At 42.3% G+C, this 19,277-nt stretch overlaps 3 protein-coding genes across 4 annotated transcripts in view; 2 read left to right on the forward strand and 1 right to left on the reverse strand.

Annotated features, from left to right (window-relative positions):
• The window catches only part of MIPOL1 (mirror-image polydactyly 1), a 182,224-nt gene extending 168,348 nt beyond the window's left edge, over positions 1–13,876 (reverse strand). The window contains exon 1 of the mRNA XM_033143194.1: positions 13,746–13,876. The gene's annotated coding sequence lies outside the window, so the exon portion shown is untranslated. The remainder of the gene's footprint in view (positions 1–13,745) is intronic.
• Positions 100–538, forward strand: LOC117043498 (ATP synthase subunit f, mitochondrial-like). The gene has a single exon (XM_033143216.1). It carries the CDS (start codon positions 146–148, stop codon positions 413–415), a length of 270 nt encoding a protein of 89 aa, XP_032999107.1. The 5' UTR covers positions 100–145; the 3' UTR covers positions 416–538.
• A 4,616-nt stretch (positions 13,877–18,492) lies between the features above and the next one.
• SLC25A21 (solute carrier family 25 member 21) overlaps positions 18,493–19,277 on the forward strand; it is a 273,159-nt gene continuing 272,374 nt past the window's right edge. The window contains exon 1 of one of the 2 annotated variants that reach the window (XM_033143232.1): positions 18,493–18,956. In XM_033143232.1, the coding sequence (XP_032999123.1) occupies positions 18,890–18,956 (67 nt within the window). In that variant the 5' untranslated portion in view covers positions 18,493–18,889. The remainder of the gene's footprint in view (positions 18,957–19,277) is intronic. The other variant, XM_033143228.1, reaches the window with a different exon arrangement.

Below are 19,277 nucleotides of genomic sequence, written 5' to 3' on the forward strand. Positions count from 1 at the left end.
GCGTTATCAACTCCTGGCAGCATGGAAGTTTTCTCAAGGGCACACTCTTCTGAAGGCTCTTCCCCTTTAATAGTAGGAGATGAAGACCTTCTCCCGGCAGCCCTTGCGAGAAGAGGAGGGAGGGAGACGCTGCGGCAGCTTCAAGATGGCGGACCGACCTGTTCCAGTAAAAGATATGAGGCTGCTGGATGTAAAAGTGGAGCAGTTGCCAGCCTGGTTAGCAACTCGAGATTACACCCCAGCTGGGATTGTTACGGGTGTCCGTGGAGGCTATGACAGATTTGTCAAAAAGTACATTGATGTGAGGAAACCAGGCATTGGTGGCCTCGCCATGATGCTAACTGCCTATGTGGTTTTGAGCTACGTCTGGACCTTTGACCATATAAAGCATGATCGCTGGAGGAAGTATCACTGAAGCTTGATGGACCAGAAGAATACAAGCTGCCATACTGTGACTCGTTGTGAGTTTGCTTCAACTGAATGCAGATTGGCTCTTACCTTCTAGACTCAACAGTGTATTCTGTGACCAATAATAAAATATTAAAAATTTAAAAAAAAATAGTAGGAGATGAAACCTTTTTTTAAAAAAAACTTCCAAACTGAGTTGGAAGTGATTATTTCATCTTGTGGAAGATCTGGTCCTGGAATGGCAAGAGTAAACACTGGAGACCATACAGACCTGGAGATGCTGTTTCCTCTAGGCCGTGGATAGGAAGCTGTGGGCCTCCGCATGTTTTAGAGTAGACTACACCTTACATCAGCGCCTGACAACATAGCTCATTGCCAGGGACTGTGGGAGTTGTAGTCCTGCAACAACTGGCAGATCACAGGTTCACCCCCCCCAAAAAAATAGGCAAGTGAGTTTCTATTAAAAGTCTCCTCTTCCTAGATGGTAACTGTGATAGGCTTTATAAATATTGCTTTCGTAATTTCTCATTCTACAAAGCTTACTGAGAAACATGAGGTTCAACAGGCCCCCCACGTTTCATGAAAAGAGCAGGAATTGAAAGTTTAGCAGAAAGGAAGATTTGGCAGCAGCTGTGGCAGTAAACCTCAAAATGAGGCAAATCAGGCTCAAGCCCAAATTCTGAAGGGTCTGGGCTTGCCTGGAGTGAATATTTTTGAGCTGGGAAAGTTCACGTTCTGAACTTCCCCCATAGTTGAACTTTGCTTCCTTTACTAAAAAATTGTAATTGCAAATTTGGAATAGAATACAAAGGAAGAGTCGCATTTGCCAGCCATAAAGTTTACTCTCCCATGATACTTTGTCTTGAGAAGCTTTGGTTTCCACGAGGAGTATGAAAGCAAATTTGGTGTCCCCCCTCTTTATTATTTTAAGTTGAAATTTATCCTAATCAAATAAAGAGATAATCTCCAAAGAACCTCTTTGTGCAGGCAAAGTTGGAATGAACACCTCCTAACCCACAGCAATCTGAATATCTTTCACACAAGAAACCCTGTTGACAAGAAGCATGCTGAAATGTGGACACATCATATATTAGAGAAGATATAAAGTACACCACACTGGTAAAGTACTATTTAAAAATGCATTAAAGAAGCTGTGTTAAATACAATGCTAATTAGAGATTAAGGTGGCTTTTACTCACAGGCACTCTTTAATCACTTATATTTACTTTGGACAGCACCTTTACTTTTATTTACTTCTTCTGCATCAAATGAGGGGAACAAAGCAGCTCTATCATCTGTACCTTAAAACGTCTGTGTGTGCATCCAGTTACAGGTGGGTAGCTGTGTTGGTCTGCCATAGTCGAAACAAAATAGGAAATTCTTTCCAGTAGCACCTTAGAGACCAACTGAGTTTGTTCTTGGTATGAGCTTTCGTGTGCATGCACACGAAAGCTCATACCAAGAACAAACTCAGTTGGTCTCTAAGGTGCTACTGGAAAGAATTTCCTATTTTGTGTGTGCATCGTTAGGGCATACTGCAGAAGAGAAGACTCCTCAGAAACACATAACTGTATAGTCGGAAGGGAAACATGCAAAGGTAGTGAATAGGTCTACTACTCCTACCTCTTTAAATAGCATTAATTCAAGAGTTGGTGAAGTCTGGACAGGTGGACAACCATAAATTTGCTGCATATTACATTTCTACACACTTTTTGCCTACTTTTTGCAAGCTACCCAGGAAGGTGTTGCACCGATGCCAGACAATGCAGATCAGCAATTTCTGGTCGATGTTAGACAAATAATGAAGGGAAGGTTCAGTGGCAGAGCTTCTGCTTTGAATGCAGAAGATCCCAGGTTCAATTCAATTCACAGCATCTCCAGGGAGAATCGGAAAAGAATCCTTCCTGAAACCCTGGAGAGCAGCTACCAGTCACTGTAGACAATACTGAGCTAGATGGACCAATGGTCTGACTCTGTATAAGGCAACTGACTATCTTTCCCCTTACCACTATTATTTATATGAATGCCTTAGGTGCCATATCATATATATGTTCCCTGAAATCAGTGCTATTTTTCTAGAGGAAGAGGTGCAGGAACTCACCACAAACACTTCCCTTGTTCTCTTAGAATGGTACTGGCGTCCACCTGAGAGGTGTCAGAACTGAGTTCTGGCGAATACTGACTCAATAAAAATTCCTGCCTGAAATAGATACATCCCACTGCTTATTCAAGCTGCCTCATTCTCCAAATTGTGATAAAACATGAGTGCATGCCATGTAGAGGGCAACAGATCTCCTCTCATTTTATTCATTTTTTTTTTATTTCCCTCAAAAGTAATGTGTTTTCTAAGCGAGGCTTCTCATGCTCTGACCTTGGCATCCACCGGGACCATACTGTGATTTATATTGAGAATTCCGAGCCTCATCTAATCTTATAAATAAATGTAAAATGTATAAAACAATTACCCTAGAATAAAATTGAATTTTATCTCTCTGTAATCAGCTTTTGTCTATGCTACAAATTTCTGTGTTTGAATACAATTCAAAAATTAATAAGAGACATAATTTATTTTCTGACTTTTCATTATTGTGACATTTTAGCAATTTTATACATATATACACAGGCTTAAATTTTATCTAGGGCTTCAACCCCACAGTTTATTTTTAGCCATGGGGCACTCTTCTGGAATTTCTATTTAAGGAATATGCTTGTTCAAGAAATACACTTCCCATTTACAAACCAAAATATACAGCATAAAGAAATGGAGGGAGGGGAGAAGGCTTTGCTACAATGTAAAGATAGATTAAGGAGGGGAAGTGTTGCGTTGCATGTCAACGATCCAAGGACTTATGTGTTCTTTTGATGTTGGCTGCAAGAAGTCAAGTTTAGTGGGCAATAATACAGAAAATTATAGTAAAGTTACAGTGTGGGTCTGCTATTTGCTTGTATGTTGTTTTATACTGAGTTTTACCATTGTGTTCTTTTTATTGGGGTATTATAGCTACGCTCAAGTGTTGTGTGCCCCTCCATCCACTTTTCTTAAACAGGTAAAATATATGCTTGGCTTTTATGGTTTTGGTCCCAGGTATGTGGCTAGGCATATGACCATCATAATTGGCAGTCATCAAGCCTCTCCAGTTTGCATTCTCCACCTTTCATGCGACAGAAGCTAAAAATTAGCCCCTAACTAGTAACTCTTGATCTCTCTTTGCCTTTGATCCTGAAGGCCATTCAGCCATACGCTTATCTATTCTGTTAACCTTTATATGACTATTTAAATATTGTTATGGCTGCTGTAGGTGTTATTGAATTGTTATGTAAAGGTTTCCAGTGTTGTGAGCTGCTTTCAGCATGGCAAACCACAGGAAAGTAGCATTTGCCAATGGGGATGGTTGCTTCAGCCTGCCTTTCCCCCACCTTCCACCTGTAAGGTTTTTTTTTTTTAATTTTAAAAATTGCTTTACTATTGAATTGAAGTTTGATTTTTTAAAAAACATGTTTTTCCTCCCACTGCTCTGGAATCCACTTGTTAGATGAAGCTGAAAATGTTCAAACCAAACCTAACGGGAGCACTCATAAGGGAGCTGCCTCCCAGAAAAACTGATGGTGCTTTCTGACGTTTAAAGTCTAGGCATAAAAGTTGTGGGGTGAGCTACTTTGGATGTGAAGGTATAGGAGATTGTGAGTTGACTTATTGGCAAGCGTGTGCTCAGTTAAATTTCTGACGAACTGCTAATTATTGGATTGGAAGCGCTACGTTGCAGGGGTTGCAATTTTGTTGTTACTTTTCTGTGAACCGTTTTGATAGCAAGTGTATTTGTGGACAATGTGGCACATAAATAAATCGGCCGTGACTATACAAAATATGAGTGATTGTGATGGTAAGCAAGTGAGCTGTATGTCACTCTGAAATATGAGTTAGGGCTTCAAGAGAATTTGAAGGTATCTGAAGAAGTGTGCATGCACACGAAAGCTCATACCAGGAACAAACTCAGTTGGTCTCTAAGGTGCTACTAGAAAGAATTTTCGATTTTGTTAAGAGAATTTATGGATAGTATTCAGCAGTATCGAGACTGGCTTATGCACACTGAAAGGCAAGTCAAGACTTCTGTCCTTTTCTTTTTTAACCACATAGCTACTTTTTCTATAAAGCCGAGCTTCCCAAACTGTGGTCCACAGACAGGTGATCCATGGTATTTCCATAAAGATATATTTAAAATCCACACACTCTCTAGTACAGTCCATTACAATTGCTACAGCAGGCAGAAAAACCATTAAGACCCTCAGCCATTTCTGGAAGTGGTCCTTGGCTGGGGAAAAGAAGGGGAACTACTGTTCTAAAGCCAGGTCCATCCAATTAAAGATGCAGTACCTCAATCTCATAGGAGGGATTCTAAAATAATAATAATAATAATAATAATAATAATAATTACATTGGGCTTTGTCAACAGAAAGCTAGGTACATCTAAATTCTGCTTAAGATCTTGCACTTGAAATCATACAGAGTTAACACCTCAACACTTGAACATGCATAGATTTAGTTACAGGTGGGTAGCCGTGTTGGTCTGCCATAGTCAAAACAAAATCGAAAATTCTTTCTAGTAGCACCTTAGAGACCAACTGAGTTTGTTCCTGGTATGAGCTTTCGTGTGCATGCACACTTCTTCAGATAGTTTAGGACTGAATTGAAAGCAGGTTTATCAAATGTCGTTTGAACCAGTTGCAGCTTAACCCTCCCACTGTACATTGAAAACTAGGGAAGCGGGTGGTGCTGTGGTCTAAACCACTGAGCCTCTTGAGCTTGCCGATCGGAAGGTCGGCGGTTCAAATCCCCGCAACGGAGTGAGATCCCGTTGCTCTGTCCCAGCTCCTGCCAACCTAGCAGTTCGAAAGCATGCCAATGCAAGTAGATAAATAGGTACCGCTGTGGCGGGAAGGTATATGGCATTTCCATGCACTCTGGTTTCCATCCCGGTGTCCCGTTGCGCCAGAAGCGGTTTAGTCATGCTGGCCACATGACCTGGAAAGCTGTCTGTAGACAAACGCTGGCTCCCTCGACCTGAAAACAAGATGAGCGCTGCAACCCCATGGTTGCCTTTGACTGGACTTAACCATCCAGAGGTCCTTTACCTTTACCTTTTACTTTGAAAACTGCCCCAACCACCATCAGTACCAACATGCCTCCATCTTTTCAAAATGCAGTGCAGCAAAAGGCGTTGTTTGGCACAGCACAGGACACCAAAGGGATCCAGCAAGGCAAAATGGGGAATAACTGATCAAATCTGCATTCTAAAGGCATTTTGTCCACCAAAGACTCAAAACTACACCAGCACGTTGGTTGCATCTCCAAGGTCTGATGTGAAGCCTTTATAATGGGAAGCGGGGTACCATAGTTGCCCAACACCAGCCAAATCAGCGCGTTGTGCTACGGTAGGCAAACAATTACTGTGGAATCAGGGTGACAATATTTCTAAGAGAGTTACATGACTGTTAGGACACTCTTTAGGCTAGATTTCATAATCAGAAACTTCTGTAATTGGAAATGTTTTGATAGCCACCCTTTAAGAAAGAAACAGGCAAGCAAGCAAGCAAGCAAACAAACAAACAAACAAACAAACACTGGGGCACATGCACACACACAGAGCAGTTAGCTGAAGAAATAGTTAAAATTAAAATGCAGCTGAACAACATTTAGGAACAGCTGGTGTAATTCTATGCTTGATGGCAAAGTAATGAAGCTCTTGGTGGCTTGACAAGACAAGCTACAAGCTTGAATGAAATTGTTCAGCTAAAAGAATTAGAATGAAGTTGATGACGGATGCGTTACTGAACATGACAGGGTGTCATCTATTTTAAACAGGATCTTTACTAGGATGTACTGAAAGAAATTTTTCCACTACCTTGAACCCACTAAAGCTTTTTTCAGTAAAATCTTATTGGAGCTTATTCAGACAATAGGCTAGCTCCAACTGTTACTATTTAAATATATTTTTTAAAATACACTATAATCTATTTTCAGTGCTAATAATTCAAATCTAGGGGGGGGGATAACCTATGTTATTCTTCTATATCCATTCCAAGAAAAAGTAACTCTAACTCTTGCTACAACTCATAACTCTGCAGTGCACTCCATTTCTTACCTAAAGAGTCTCTCAAAGGGCACATGCTGAAGTTATAATAGCAGATTCCATTCCTCATTAACTAGTAATAGGTAGTTTTAGTACCTATTTCCAATATTGTACCCCAGCAATGCCCGGAGGACCTGCCTGGGCTTTACTTATTGACATAAGCACCTGTTTTCTCCAATACAGTACATAATAAGAACTCATACACATCAAATGCATTTGGATAAACTAAATATTAAGCATTGTACTGTACCCAGGGTTGCAACCTGATTGAAGACAGTTTGAAAAACTAATCTACAAATTAAGTTTGCACGTGATTAAAAATAGCATGTGACAAAAGCAGCATGCATGTGCAGGATTCCTAGATAATGCACACATGTGACACCACTGTAGAAGATGTCTTCTTATGTGAGAAAATGGAGGCCCTCTCCAATAGTTCTTGCCACCTGCAGGCTTTATAATTACATGTAATAAAAAGGGCATAGCCTGGGATAGCTCAGCTGGTAGAGCATGAGACTCTTAATCTCAGGGTTGTGGGTTCAAGCCCCATGTTGGGTGAAAGATTCCTGCACTACAAGGGGTTGGACTAGATGACCCTGGTGGTCCCTTCCAACTCTGCAATTCTATGATTTCAACTAAACCTTAGGAAAAACGTCCTGATAGTGTGAGCTGTTTATTAGTGGAAGAGACTGCCTTAGATAGTGGTGGAATAGTGGGAGTATTTTTGGAGTCCATTCTAATCCTTGATACCTACCAGAGCAGGTATGAGGAACCAAAGGTTCTCCAACATGGCCAGCACTCAGGATGATGAAAGGTGCAGTCCAATATCCTGAGGGCCACAGGTTCCTCCTGCCTCATTTTCATGAACAACAGTTTACTTTAAGTACTGTACTCTTAAAACCTCCCTATTAGTTGTGCAATACTGTATTGCAGAGTTCAAATGAAAAAGAAAATCCATATGGCTAATCTCTGCAAGCCAATAATGTCCAAGTGAGAAGCTCAAATTTATTTCATCCATCAAAGACAACCCGAACAAGGAAAAAGGTACTATTTCAACAGAATTCTAAGTTGCTTTGTTCAATCACTTTGACAAATGTCAAAACATTACCTTTCCCTGCCTTGCATTTAACACTGTTCCTTGAAGCTTGAATGTGTTCGTTTATACTTGCATAAATATCAGTGCAGACTTCTGCGGATTCCTGTTCTGTATGCTGCACAATGACATGACTCAACCAAATCCATAACCTTTGAAAATAAACTTTACACCTTTCTTCTGGGGTATCAGATATAGCTCAGAAGCATAATTACACTACAATAGTGCTAGTCAAATCTAGGTCACCTAGATTGTGTGTGACAGACATGAATTACTGGAGTCTCAGCTCAAAGACGTTCCCTTTATGACATAGTTGCAGGTTTTTGAAGCTTCACTGCTAATAAGAAATTCCTCCTCACTAAAGCAGTATTATTTTGGCACTGTCTTTGTAATACAGTACTTGATATATAAAAAAAGATGTCCCATATGTGAAGCAGCAAATTCCAACCCACCCAGCCTGCCAGTTCAATGGTTACCAGTAAATATAATTAATATGACTTCTAAAAGCAGCATTGCAAACATAAGTAAATGTCACCAATTGTACACTTTCATATGAAGGCCTGGAAAACGTCGCAAATTGGAAGTATAGACGGGGAATTTCATGCACTTCTCAGTTAATACACATAGCCTCCAAGTGATTGCTGAAGATACTGGACTGGATCCAGAGAACAGCAACCAGAATCCTTCTTATGCTTTCTGCGTCTTCATCCCACAATAACTCTCTGTCACTTGATAAGCTACTTCTGAGACATACAGACCCCCTCACAGAATAGCATGGGATGGAGGGGGTGGTCAGTGGACCAATAAGAAAAGCCGGCTAGATCAGTCCAAAGGCCCATCAAATACAACCAGTGCTATTTTTCTAGAAAAAGAGGTGTCGGAACTTAGCATGAGCATCTTCCTTGTTCTCTTAGAATGGCACTGGCGCCCACCTGAGAGGTGCCAGAACTGAGTTCCAGCTGGAAAGAAAGCCCTGATTAAACTTGTTTTCACAGTGGCCAACCACGCCACTGAATAACGGTAAGTTAAGTGAGGAAGTTGCAAAATGGGAATGTGCAAAACCACACGTTTTGTCAATTTATGCCGGCTCTCAAAACATCTCTTGGAGTCTGTGCATATTGCTTGGCAATGCTTGAAATTCCCACTACAGTGGTACCTCGGGTTACATACGCTTCAGGTTACAGACTCCGCTAACCCAGAAATAACACTTCAGGTTAAGAACAGAAATCATGCTCTGGCGGCGCAGCGGCAGGTTCCATTAGCTAAAGTGGTGCTTCAGGTTAAGAACAGTTTCAGGTTAAGAACAGACCTCCTGAACGAATTAAGTACGTAACCAGAGGTACCACTGTATTTCCCCTTTTTATGGGTACCCTCACTACTGGCATTCAGGTGCCAGGTGAAAATCTGGCTCTCGTTTCAGGACTTTGCACATTATCACCACGGTTATCACATACTGATGTTGTGTTATCTTTTATTGTATTTTCCCTGGAAATATAAGCTGGCGTATTGACTTTATTTCAACTTGCTCAGAGATCCTAGGATGAGGACCAGGAATAAGTAAGTGCTCTTCATTCAATTCACAATACAGTGGTACCTCAGTTTAAGAACAGTCCGGTTTAAGAACGATTTGGTTTACAAACTCCGCAAAACTGGAAACAGTGTCTTGGTTTGAGAACTTTACCTTGGTCTAACAACGGAATTGCCTCAGTTTAATAATGGTTTCGGTTTAAGAACGGACTTCTGGAACGGATTAAGTTCGTAAGCCGAGGTACCACTGTACTGTAAGACATACAATTTTGAACTATTTGGCCCAGATATTCCCACTTGTTCCAACAATATTCCTATGTCTTCATCCTCAACCTGTTAGCCTCCCAGATTTCAACGAATGTGCCTCAAATATGTGATTCTAGACCTAAGACAAGGTGATTAGATACACACTGTTGGTGCATAGCTCCATCTAGTGGCTACAGGTACTATAGCACTATCTTTCATATTTTTTTATGTGTTTCCACACATACATGTCTGGTGAGTGCGTTTGTTTGTGTGTGCTATGTGCAGCGAATGTGGATGTGTGGTCTGCTTGTGTGCTGTATGTACTGGGGGGGGCACTTGTGCAAGTATGGGCTATGCTCACTCTGAGTGTGGCCCTCAAGCTGAAGAAAGCTACCCAACTTGAAATCGAACTTGGAACCCCTGCCTTCACCTGCCCCAATATTTTTTCTTTTATTTGATGTTTAAAAGCACATTTGGGATTTTGCTTCTTAAAAAATGAATAAATTCAAATGTCATATTCCAGGTCAGCCACAACAAAGTTTATTTGGTGAGTTTCAAAGCCATCTATTCAAATTCATATTTAAAAAAATGTTTCAGATGCATGAAGTCCAGCAAACATTGTTTGTGCTTCTTTAGAATGCTATTATAATTTATAATATACTGTGCTATAAGTTTCCACAGCATCTATCAAGAGAGGTTAGTACAAAAGTACTATCAAGTACAAAAAGTAACAATATTGGAATTTATTCCCATTTAATTCTCCCTTCCCTAAGGCCACAGTAATTTTAAACCAGAACAATTAGACAAATTTCCCTGGTTATGGGGAAAACGAAAATAATAGTTTTGAGCTATTAGTGTCAGATCTTTGCAAGAACTCACTGCTCCATTTCTTCTTGTATTTGACAGCTACCACTGCCAATATTTTAATCCAGATGGGAGGGGAAACAAACCATTATCTAGTGATTTGATACTCACAAGAATTTCTGATGGGTGGATGACTATGATGAGGAATCCAACTTTCTTTCTGTTCAAATTAAATTCACTTGGATTCCCAACCTCTCGTTTTGAATCAAAGAATGATACAAGAGAGAGAACATTTACCCTCCCCCAATTAACTAAAAACGAAATTAAGAATCCTGCAAATTTCCTGCTCATACATGTCTAACTGAAGGCCATAAAGTGAAAGAGAAGGAATCATTTATATTCACAGGATAGTTTAAGATGTGGAAGTAAGGAACAACATGGAACTTGAAGGTCAGTGAAAAAACAACAACAAGCTGTTGCTCTTTTGACCTCTTGCACCTTCAAAGTACTGGTGGCCAGTACTTTGGCCACCTCATGAGAAGAGAAGACTCCCTGGAAAAAACCCTGATGTTGGGAAAGATGGAGGGCAAGGAGAAGGGGACGACAGAGGATGAGATGGTTGGACAGTGTTCTCGAAGCGACTAGCATGAGTTTTGCCAAACTGCGGGAGGCAGTGGAGGATAGGGGTGCCTGGCGTGCTCTGGTCTATGGGGTCACGAAGAGTCAGACACGACTGAACAACTGAACAACAACAACCTTCAAAATGCAGTGCTGAGCACAAATTGGAAGTGGAAGAGGAGTAGTTTCTTTCCTGGTTAGACATGCATGCAAAAAATGATTGGAGGAGGGTGTCATACATACTATGTTGTCTGTAGTACCTAATTCAGATTTCAAAGGAAGCCCGCCTCATTTTGAGAACCATTCTTGCCATTCTTAGCAAAAATTATATAAAAATGTGCTTGTTAATTATTCTGAGTTTCTTGTGCAAATCACTTTGAGAATTTCAGTTTAAAAGCCTTTTTAGATTGTAAAAGGAAAAAAAACTTTAAAAAAAAATCTATTTCGTAGTCTTGGCTGTAATGTAATATTTCTTTTGAACACCAAGGTAACAGAATGCAATTAGATACAAGTACAAGTTCAGAACGTGATTTTCAAACACCAGCTCAACCCAGACACCTGTTTCCAAGATGGCAAGGAGAAACGGACAACACAGTGATGGCATCATCCCACACTATTTAATGGGAAGAGAGTAGGAGAAGGAAAGACGGAAAATACACTATTGTAGTGATCTACTTCAAGAAACGTCTCTGAAATACATTGATCTACTAGTGGTACTTTAGAGCAACTATTTCATCATTCCAGCAATATATAAGGCAAGACAGCATCTCCCTCAAGAAGTTAAAATTGATCAGGCTAGCTGGGAACTTAACAGGATACATTTCCTCTATTTTTCTGTTTTATTATTATTTTAATAATACAAAATGACTCTGCTTTATCTTTCAGCCCCCACCCCTTCCCATTCCTCTAAGCTGTTTTCCTCTAAGAGGGCCTCTTTGAGCCCTTCTAATAATCTGATCAAAGTAACTCCTACCATCTGGAAGTCTCTCAGATCCAGATCCAGTCTGACATGCATGCCAGAATAAAAAGAAAAACAATCAAATTTAGCAGAATATATCACAATTCCAGAGAACATAAGAATCCAGCATGTACATCAGTACAACAGCAATAAAAACATAGTTTTTGCTGCAGAATGTGGACGTTCTAAGCACACTATAGCCTCTCTATTTGTTATGGAAGCATTTCAATTCACCTCCCAGCTGGCTTTGAATAACCACATATTGACTGACAAGTGTGCCATTTGAACTCTTGACAACTATCTGTGCCCAGGAATTATGTGCGGCTTGACCCCACTTCCTTGCTCCCAACATCCCACAGGATACTGTCAAAACTGACTGCAGATGACAAAGTTGTCTGCAAATGTGATATGAAAGCTGGTAACATGAACCTTGCCTTATGGGAATCCTTGCAGACAATCACAGTATCTATGGCAGTGACCAGAGGATAAATTAGCACTGGGAGAAGTGCAGAGAGAAGAAACGCCATGATGCACCTGTAGCAACACAGCTGGACACCTTCATTTGCCCCAACTGCAACAAAACATGTCTCTCTCGTATCAATCTTTGCAACCACAGCAGGCCCTGTTTTTTACCCCTGAAGGAACACTCTTCCATTGTCTCCTGAGACTAACGGGTGCCAACAAGTAACAGTTGAGTTTTTCATTCTATAAGACTTTCAAATGCCTGTGGTGGCCAATAAAGACCTCATGAAGGATAAAGTTATCAGTGACCACTGGTCATAATGGCTATATGCTATCATTACTTTAGAGAAAGAACGTTTCTGAATACCACTTGCTGTGATGCAAAACACTACCCAAAACCTTTTTCACGTAAATACAAAACAGTGTTTTGTGTTGTTATCAGTTGTGGATCACATGCAGTAAAGAGCTTTTTGTGGGCTTCTCATAGGTATCTGGTTGGCTAATGTGAGAACACCATACTGGACTCGATAGAGCTTTGTTTTGCCCCACCAGGGTTCTTATTACTTTCTTACCAAGCAAACCAGAACAGCAGAATCACTACTCCACCAAATTCATGATCTATTCCCCCAATCACTGAAGTGGGAGGAGAGGTAATTCAGATGCTGAAACTTTTTGTAAACTGAGATGCCAAGTCTCGATGGCATTACACGAAGCTGAGTGTCAGGTGGGCAAGAAAGCACGGTTTTACACGCTAACAGACCTATGGAACTCCAGTACTCAAACTGTGAATTTAGAAGTCTGTGGTCAAGCTAGACTGGGAGTTGCATTAAGTTTTCTTGTGCGGGTAAGAAGGTAATGTCCTGACAATTACTGTTCCACGAAGAAACAAAATTAAAAAAATCCTTCCAGTAGCACCTTAGAGACCAACTAAGTTTGTTATTGGTATGAGCTTTCGTGTGCATGGACACTTCTTCAGATACCACACGAAAATGATTTTTTTTTTGTTTCGACTACGGCAGACCAACACAGCTAGCTACTTGAACAGTCAGACTTTGAAATAACGTGTAGAGATGGGAGAGAATGTCCCTAATTTCCCTTTAAACCACTTTGACTTTGCGCGGCCAAAGCGATATATAAGCCAAGCACCCTTGAAAACGTACTCCAGACTTCAGAGTCTAAAGAAACTCAGGTTACTATCAGCGTACTGTATTTCTCAGTGAGAGAGTAAGACTAACGGGGACCAAGTCAAGCGGAGATTGCAGATTCAACTTTACTATTACATGTATTTTTATTATTAGGGACAGCGCGGGAGACAAACATCCTGCACTCCTCTTTCTTTCTCGTCCTCCAGTGCACCCATCCTATGAGGCTCTTGCATACGTCTCCACAGCATCAGCCAATTTAAGCTGCGGGGCTTTCCAAACAAGTGCCAAATAAGCAATCCTGTAACTGCTCGGAGTAACATAACACCAAGGATCCAGCTTCAGGAAAAGGCTGCCTTTACCTTTTTTTTCCCTCCAGCCGGTACCGCCCAGACCTTGCCAAACACACGCGAGGTTCAGAAGACACTCCTTCTGCGTGCAGGCGCCGCTCCCTCCAGCCTCCGCAGCCGCTCAGCGTCGAACCCTCAGGATCATAGACTCACGCGAGAGCCGCCCACTTCCGGAATCCTTTAGAAAGCAGCGCCCTCAGGGCGGAAGTGAAAGAGAAGGGTCGGAGGACTCTCGGGATTGAGAGTAGCTGTGATCGCAGCGCGCCTCTTTCTCTCTCCCTGCAACAAGCAAATGGCAACAACCTGTTCACCTTTTGCTGTGTTCTAATGCGGGTCTTTATTCGATGGGGATTTACGTATAAGCTAAACAAGCTACAGTTTAGGGCCCCACTCTTGGGGCCCCCAATAATTTTAAAGGGAAAAACAACAACTGGATGTACATTTCCAAAATATAAAATAAAAAACAAAATAAAATAAAACCTACATACAGCAACAGTAAGTAATGGGCCCTGCCTGCTCCTTAAAACAACACTGGTTTGCACATTTCTATATCAATTACTTTGATAAAATACATATATTGTTATGTGCAAATGGATTTAGATACCCATTAGGTATCCATAAATTACCATATAGCATATATTGAACACAAAAAGCGACGATTTGTTGTTGACAAAGGACAGTTGGACATGTAAAGGGCCCCATTACCTCCAGTAGCTGAGGGCCTCATCAAACCTAAATATGGCCCTATGAAGTTTCCTTTCAGGAGCGTTTCTCCCCTTCCCAGTTTTATCCTAACAACAACCCTGTGAGGTGTGTTTGGCTGAGCTCTGCATGCTGAACAGTGTAGCCGCTAGGCCACATTAGCCGCCTGTCCACTTGTGGACATGGGTGTGCACTCGGTGCAAGGATTTTAGGAATGTGCTAGCTGCGTCCCGCTCCCAGGGTGACAGCTCCTCGTTGCCATGGAGAATAAAGGAGAAGGAAACTGAACTGGCATGCTAGGATTAAAAAAATAAAAAATCTTTAAACACTCTTCTTTAGCGAAGAAAAAACTCACGTTTTCCACAGTATTTTTTCTCCCAATTTCCTCAGTTAAAAAGAGCAAAAGCCCTTGTCTTTGTTGCTCCCTTTTGTAGCTTAAACTTGAGTTTCTCCATTGTTTTCTATGGGCAGCTCACACTTCCACCCGACAGGAGCCAGGGAAAGAAACTGGGAAGCTCTGTGTCCCAGCAGCAGACTTGTTACTCTACAAATCCTATCTCTATGCTCAGCCCTGCACAATAAAAGCTCCCAGGGTGAACCAGTGAACAGAATGGCTAATAATGATGTGGCCTTGGTTGCTGTGAGTGGGTGGGACGCCTTGAAATATTTCAGGAAAGCGGAAGTTTCAGGACAGATTTGGCGAAAACTTGGGGTGGGTGGAGCAGGTTTAGCTTCTAATAAAGGCGGCGGCTTATTTATTTAATAAAGCACACTGGGGCAAGAGGAGTGCAAAAATTCATGTTCTGGAGGCTTTCAGCCTGCGGCGAATGGTTTTGTTCAGCACCATGTGCAAGGCAGGATTTGGGCTTTTTGTCATGAGATTCAAATAATGAACTGCGTGAAATGATAAGGAAGCAGGTGCTCTAAATTGGAAAATGAGTATTATGTCAAGGCACTTAAAATGGCTTGGAGGGGAAAGGGAATAGAATTGATTTGGTATATTTCTCAGAAGAATGGGCAATATGCTGGAATGGATTGATAATGACAGTTTTATGTTGGCTTTCATTGTTTTAGTTGCAGTTTAAGTAAATAGATTGAAATACACATATAACTACTTTTATTACTCATCTTGGGAGGGTTTTTCTCCAGAAGGTAGAATACAAATAAATTAAATAAACCATAAATGTATTCAACTAAGTTTTGCTCCCAGTTGTTTAGTAGTTGTCAAAGCAAGATTTTATTACTAAAAATACGCTATTTTTTCTGCGGAGCTAGTCACTCCCAGTTATTATTGAGCCCAAATTTGATAAGACTCAAATGGGCACATCAATTCCAACTTAGCAACCTCACTTTGAAGTTTCCCTTTGATTTTTTGTTGTTGATGTTGAAGTATGGGAAACTTGAAAGTCCTACAGAATGCCCAAGGAGGCGATTAAGTGTCAACAATTATTGTAACCTATCCTGGACAGTGTTCTTGAAGCTACTAACACGAGTTTGGCCAAACTGCGAGAGGCAGTGAAGGATAGGCGTGCCTGGCGTGCTCTGGTCCATGGGGTCACGAAGAGTCGGACACGACTGAACGACTGAACAACAACATCCTGGAACCATTTTGTAGAGGGTGGGCTTCAAGTCTAATAACAGGGTGGCATTTTACTCACTGAAGTAGACCCACTGAAGTTAATGGGCCTAACTTACTCAAGTACATGAATTTCAATGTGTTTACTCTGAGTAAAACTTAAATGCTGCCCTGAGTCTATCTAGGTTGCCCTGATGGTGCAAACTTCTTGGTATCTCAATGGCTTTTGATACAACTGACCATGTTATCCTCCTGGATTGACAGTGGGATGGGTATCAGAGGCACTGTATTACAGTGGTTCCTATCCTACCTGCATGGCTGAGTCCAGAGAGTAGCACTGAGAGAGATCTTCAACCCAAGAAGGAGCGTGACATTTCCCCACTAGAGATACCGGTACTTCCCCTCCCCTAACACCGCGCTGTATACTGTCTTCTTATATTGTATGAATTGGCCAAGGCCAAATTAAGGTGGTTGGGGGCTCTGGTGTAGTTGCCAAAATGGGGTCCTCTTCCCCTCGAAAGGAATGCATGCAATAAGGTAACAGAATATACATGCTGAGGTATCTTAAAGACTTTTTTGATGGTATGCATCTGCCTTGGGTGCACCTTTGGGTGTTAAAGTCAAACTATTGGAAGGTTACAGTGCCTGTGGTGGGTGTAGAGACCAATATGGGATAAACATGGTTTGTTGCAGTTGGAGCAGAAGAAAGTTCCAGGTTGTGCTGCTGCAGATGCACCATGGCCCTCCCAGTTGTCTTTCCGCCTCTGGTCATGGCAGAGTTGTTGCCAGCATGTTTGCAGACATCTTTCTAATGCAGGGCCTGATGCCTGAAGCCAGCTCCCTGCAGAGCACAAATTGAGTATTACATAAGCTGTCATGGACTGTATGTGTAACTATTTAACTGATGTTTTTTCAGTTAATTTTTTTGTATTCAGGTGACAGTTACTGAAAAGTTTAATCTCCCGAGTGGTTTTTCTTTGACAGCCATTTTGCTGAATCTTTATGGGCCCAGATTGCTAGAGCTTTAAGCTATTTCCCCCCTTTATGCCAACTTTGTGGTTAAGCATAATTTATCCCAGTTGATACCAGTTTTGGATTTAAATCGATTTTATGTATCTGCTGCTGTTATTTTAAACTGCTGTTTATATTCATAATTGTTTTTTTAAACTGGATTTATATATTATTATATAACTGTTATATATGTTACATAGAAATTTCTATATAAATATAAAATATCCTTGATACTACATTGGCTTTTGTTTATTCCATTTTAATCCAGGTTGCTTAGACTGCATACATCATTTGGGGCCGGGGAACATTTGATCCTCACAATGCTATGAGGTAGTTTAAGATAAGATATAGTGATTCACCCATAGTCTCCAAGTGTACTTAAGGGCTGAGTGTCTCCATGTTCGCACACTGGCTATGCCTATACTGTCGGATTTATTTATTAAAATTTATACAATGCTTAATTGTAAAAAAACAACCCAAATCCTCAAAGCAGTTAATGATAATGTTGCCAGATTTGCAAGAGTCCTCATGCAAGCACAAGACAAGACCTTTGCATTCTCACTTTGCTGCTGATTATTTATCAAAGTTTGACCTCACCTCCTCGTTATGAAAGCAGTCTGGAAGCAATTCCTAATGGGGCCAACTAGCATTGCTGATCCTACCATCAGAGAGAGTGAGGCAACAACTTTGGGTAGTTGATTTTCTTTGTTCATGAAAGGGCAGAAAATTATTATTACTGTACTTTTTTTTTACTGCAGGGAAAAGGGAGAGACATTTTCTCCCTCCTCTCCTAAAACAACTGAACAACAACAACAACAATTTATTTGTACCCCGCCCATCTGTCTGGGTCTCCCCAGTCACTCTGGGCAGCTTCCAACAAATATTAAAATACATTAAAATATCACAGATCAAAAACTTCCCTAAACAGGGCTGCCCTCAGGTATTTTCTGAATGTCAGGTAGTTGTTTATCTCCTTGACCCCTGATAGGAGGGGATTCCACAGGGCGGGCGCCACTACCAGCCATGGGTATTCTGTGTCTCTGTCACTTGACAAGTGTTGGGGTGCAATTTCTTACTCCACATCAGGCAGCAAAGTTATCTTGGCCCCGTTGGTCTGAAGCAAGAGCGGGAGAGGATACTGGTGGGTTGAGGGCATGTTTTCTCTGTTTTGTAGCATCTCCCAGAGAGCTGACAATACAAACTAAGGAAAAATAAACATTTTCTTTCTTGGGGGTGGGAGAGAAGACAGCTGACAAATGGGGAGCCCCACTTTCTCTTTAAAAACAAGTTAGGCGCGGTAGACACCCGGCGGTGTTTTCTTGCTAGCCGAAGCGAGAAGGGAACTACAGTATAGGGGGATCGTCTTCTATCCTCGCACCCCAACTTCCTGAACGAAACCGGAGTCCTTTTAGACATTCTAGAAGGGATAAGCCCGGCATTCACCGAACCGGGTCAGCCACATTTGTCTCCTCCTTGCGCAGCAGAGGCTCCGGCCCCTGGGCTGGATCTGGCTCGGGTCCCAGTCGTGTGGTCTAAAGGTTACAGCGCCGAGCGCCCCCGGCAAACTTCGTGGGGGTGGGAGGGGAGGGAAGAGAAAGCGGCCGCTTCTCGCGAAGGCTCCGACCCGCCTGCTCCTCGCTTCCCTCCCTCTCCTTTTCCCGCCCAGTCGCTATTTCCGAGCCCAGGGGAAGACGCCTTGCCTCCCCTCTCCCGCCGCCACCCAAAAGGAGGTGTTCCGACCTCCCCGGCGCAACCTCGGGCAGCGGACGCGCTTCCAAGACAGTGGCGAGGCCGCTCCTCCTCCTGAGGCGCGACACCGGAGTAGCTCCACGCGGTTTCCCACCCACTTCCACGCGCGCTGGTGATCATGACGGGGAAAGCCAGGGGCTTTGGGCGCGAAGCGGCCCACCAGATCCTGGCCGGAGGCTCCGCGGGTAAGTCGGCGGCGACTCCGGGAGCGAACCCTTTGCGCGCGCGCTCTTTCCCTCCTCCGTTACTGAAGCCTCTTGGAGAGGTTTCGGCTCCAACGCGGCGGCCTGCTTGCTTTTTCAACCGCTGCAAAGTTTGCCCGGGTGCCGGAATCCGCCCCCTTTCCCCTCCCCGCACCGGCTACTCGGTTTGCATTCGCGTGCGCCGAGTTAGGCCCGCCTTCTCCAAGCCCTATAGGCTCCTCTGGCCGGGCTTCTCCGCCCTCCTCACGTTGCGTAAAGGAAGTCCTGCGTTCTGGGCGCCTCCTCCGCTTGCGATTCCTTCCT

The sequence above is a fragment of the Lacerta agilis genome, chromosome 1, assembly GCF_009819535.1.
Source record: "Lacerta agilis isolate rLacAgi1 chromosome 1, rLacAgi1.pri, whole genome shotgun sequence".
Taxonomy (NCBI): domain Eukaryota; kingdom Metazoa; phylum Chordata; class Lepidosauria; order Squamata; family Lacertidae; genus Lacerta; species Lacerta agilis.

Coding starts and splice junctions, on each gene's coding strand:
- LOC117043498 (XM_033143216.1), top strand. CDS start 146: ATGGCGGACCGACCTGTTCCAGTAAAAGATATGAGGCTGCTGGATGTA.